Source organism: Parus major, unplaced genomic scaffold (assembly GCF_001522545.3).
Source record: "Parus major isolate Abel unplaced genomic scaffold, Parus_major1.1 Scaffold420, whole genome shotgun sequence".
In the NCBI taxonomy this organism is placed as follows: domain Eukaryota; kingdom Metazoa; phylum Chordata; class Aves; order Passeriformes; family Paridae; genus Parus; species Parus major.
In genome coordinates this window covers 5,273-6,215 of record NW_015379326.1, presented here as the reverse complement: position 1 = coordinate 6,215, position 943 = coordinate 5,273, and the positions used below count along the sequence as shown (strand labels likewise).

The 943-nt window shown below is 59.1% G+C and overlaps 1 protein-coding gene across 1 annotated transcript in view; it reads left to right on the top strand.

Moving 5' to 3' along the window:
• The window catches only part of LOC107199057 (U5 small nuclear ribonucleoprotein 200 kDa helicase-like), a gene marked incomplete at its 3' end in the record, with an annotated part of 31,568 nt that overhangs the window by 25,374 nt on the left and 5,251 nt on the right, over positions 1–943 (top strand). The window contains 2 exon segments of the mRNA XM_033511662.1: positions 41–160; positions 163–240. Coding sequence (XP_033367553.1) covers positions 41–160; positions 163–240 — 198 coding nt within the window.

Here is a 943-nt window from a genome sequence, read left to right as displayed (position 1 = left end):
GGATTCCCAGGATTTTGGGGTGTTTTTAGGGTTTTCCCTGCAGAATCCCAGGATTTTGGGGTGTTTTCAGGGCGCGGGGAAGACCAACGTGGCGCTGCTGTGCATGCTGCGCGAGATCGGCAAACACATCAACATGGACGGCACCATCAACGTCGACGACTTCAAGATCATCTACATCGCCCCCATGAGATCCCTGGTGCAGGAGATGGTCGGCAGCTTCGGCAAGGTGGGGAGATCCCTGCGGGTGGATCCCGGGGGATCCTGGGGGGTGGATCCCAGGGTTGGATCCCGGGGGATCTATGGGGGCGGGTTCTGGGGGAGGTTTGGGATCAGATCCCACGGGATCCCTGGGGGTCGATCCTGGGGTTGGATCCCCAGGGATCCCTGGGGGAGGATCCCAGGGGATTTATGGGGGCGGGTCCTGGGGGAGGTTTGGGATGGGATCCCAGGGGATCCCTGGGGGTGGATCCTGGGGGATCTGTGGGATTGGATCCCAGGGGATCCGTGGGGTCGGATCCCAGGGGATTCCTGGGGGTGGATCCCATGGGATCTACGGGGCTGGATCCCACAGGATCCCTGGGGGTGGATCCCAGGGGAGGTTTGGGAGTGGATCCCAGGGGATCCCTGGGGGATCTGTGGGGGTGGATCCCAGGGGAGCTTTGGGATCATTGAGGGGTTGGGGATGGGATCAGATCCAGAGGAAGGTTTGGGATCACTGGTGGGATCAGATCCAGTAGAAGGTTTGGGATCATTGATGGGATCCAAAGGAAGGTTTGGGATCACTGGTGGGATCCAGAAGAAGGTTTGGGATCATTGATCAGATCCAGAGGAAGGTTTGGGATCATTGATGGGATCCAGAAGAAGGTTTGGGATCACTGGTGGGATCCAGAGGAAGGTTTGGGATCACTGGTGGGATCCAGAAGAAGGTTTGGGATCACTGGTG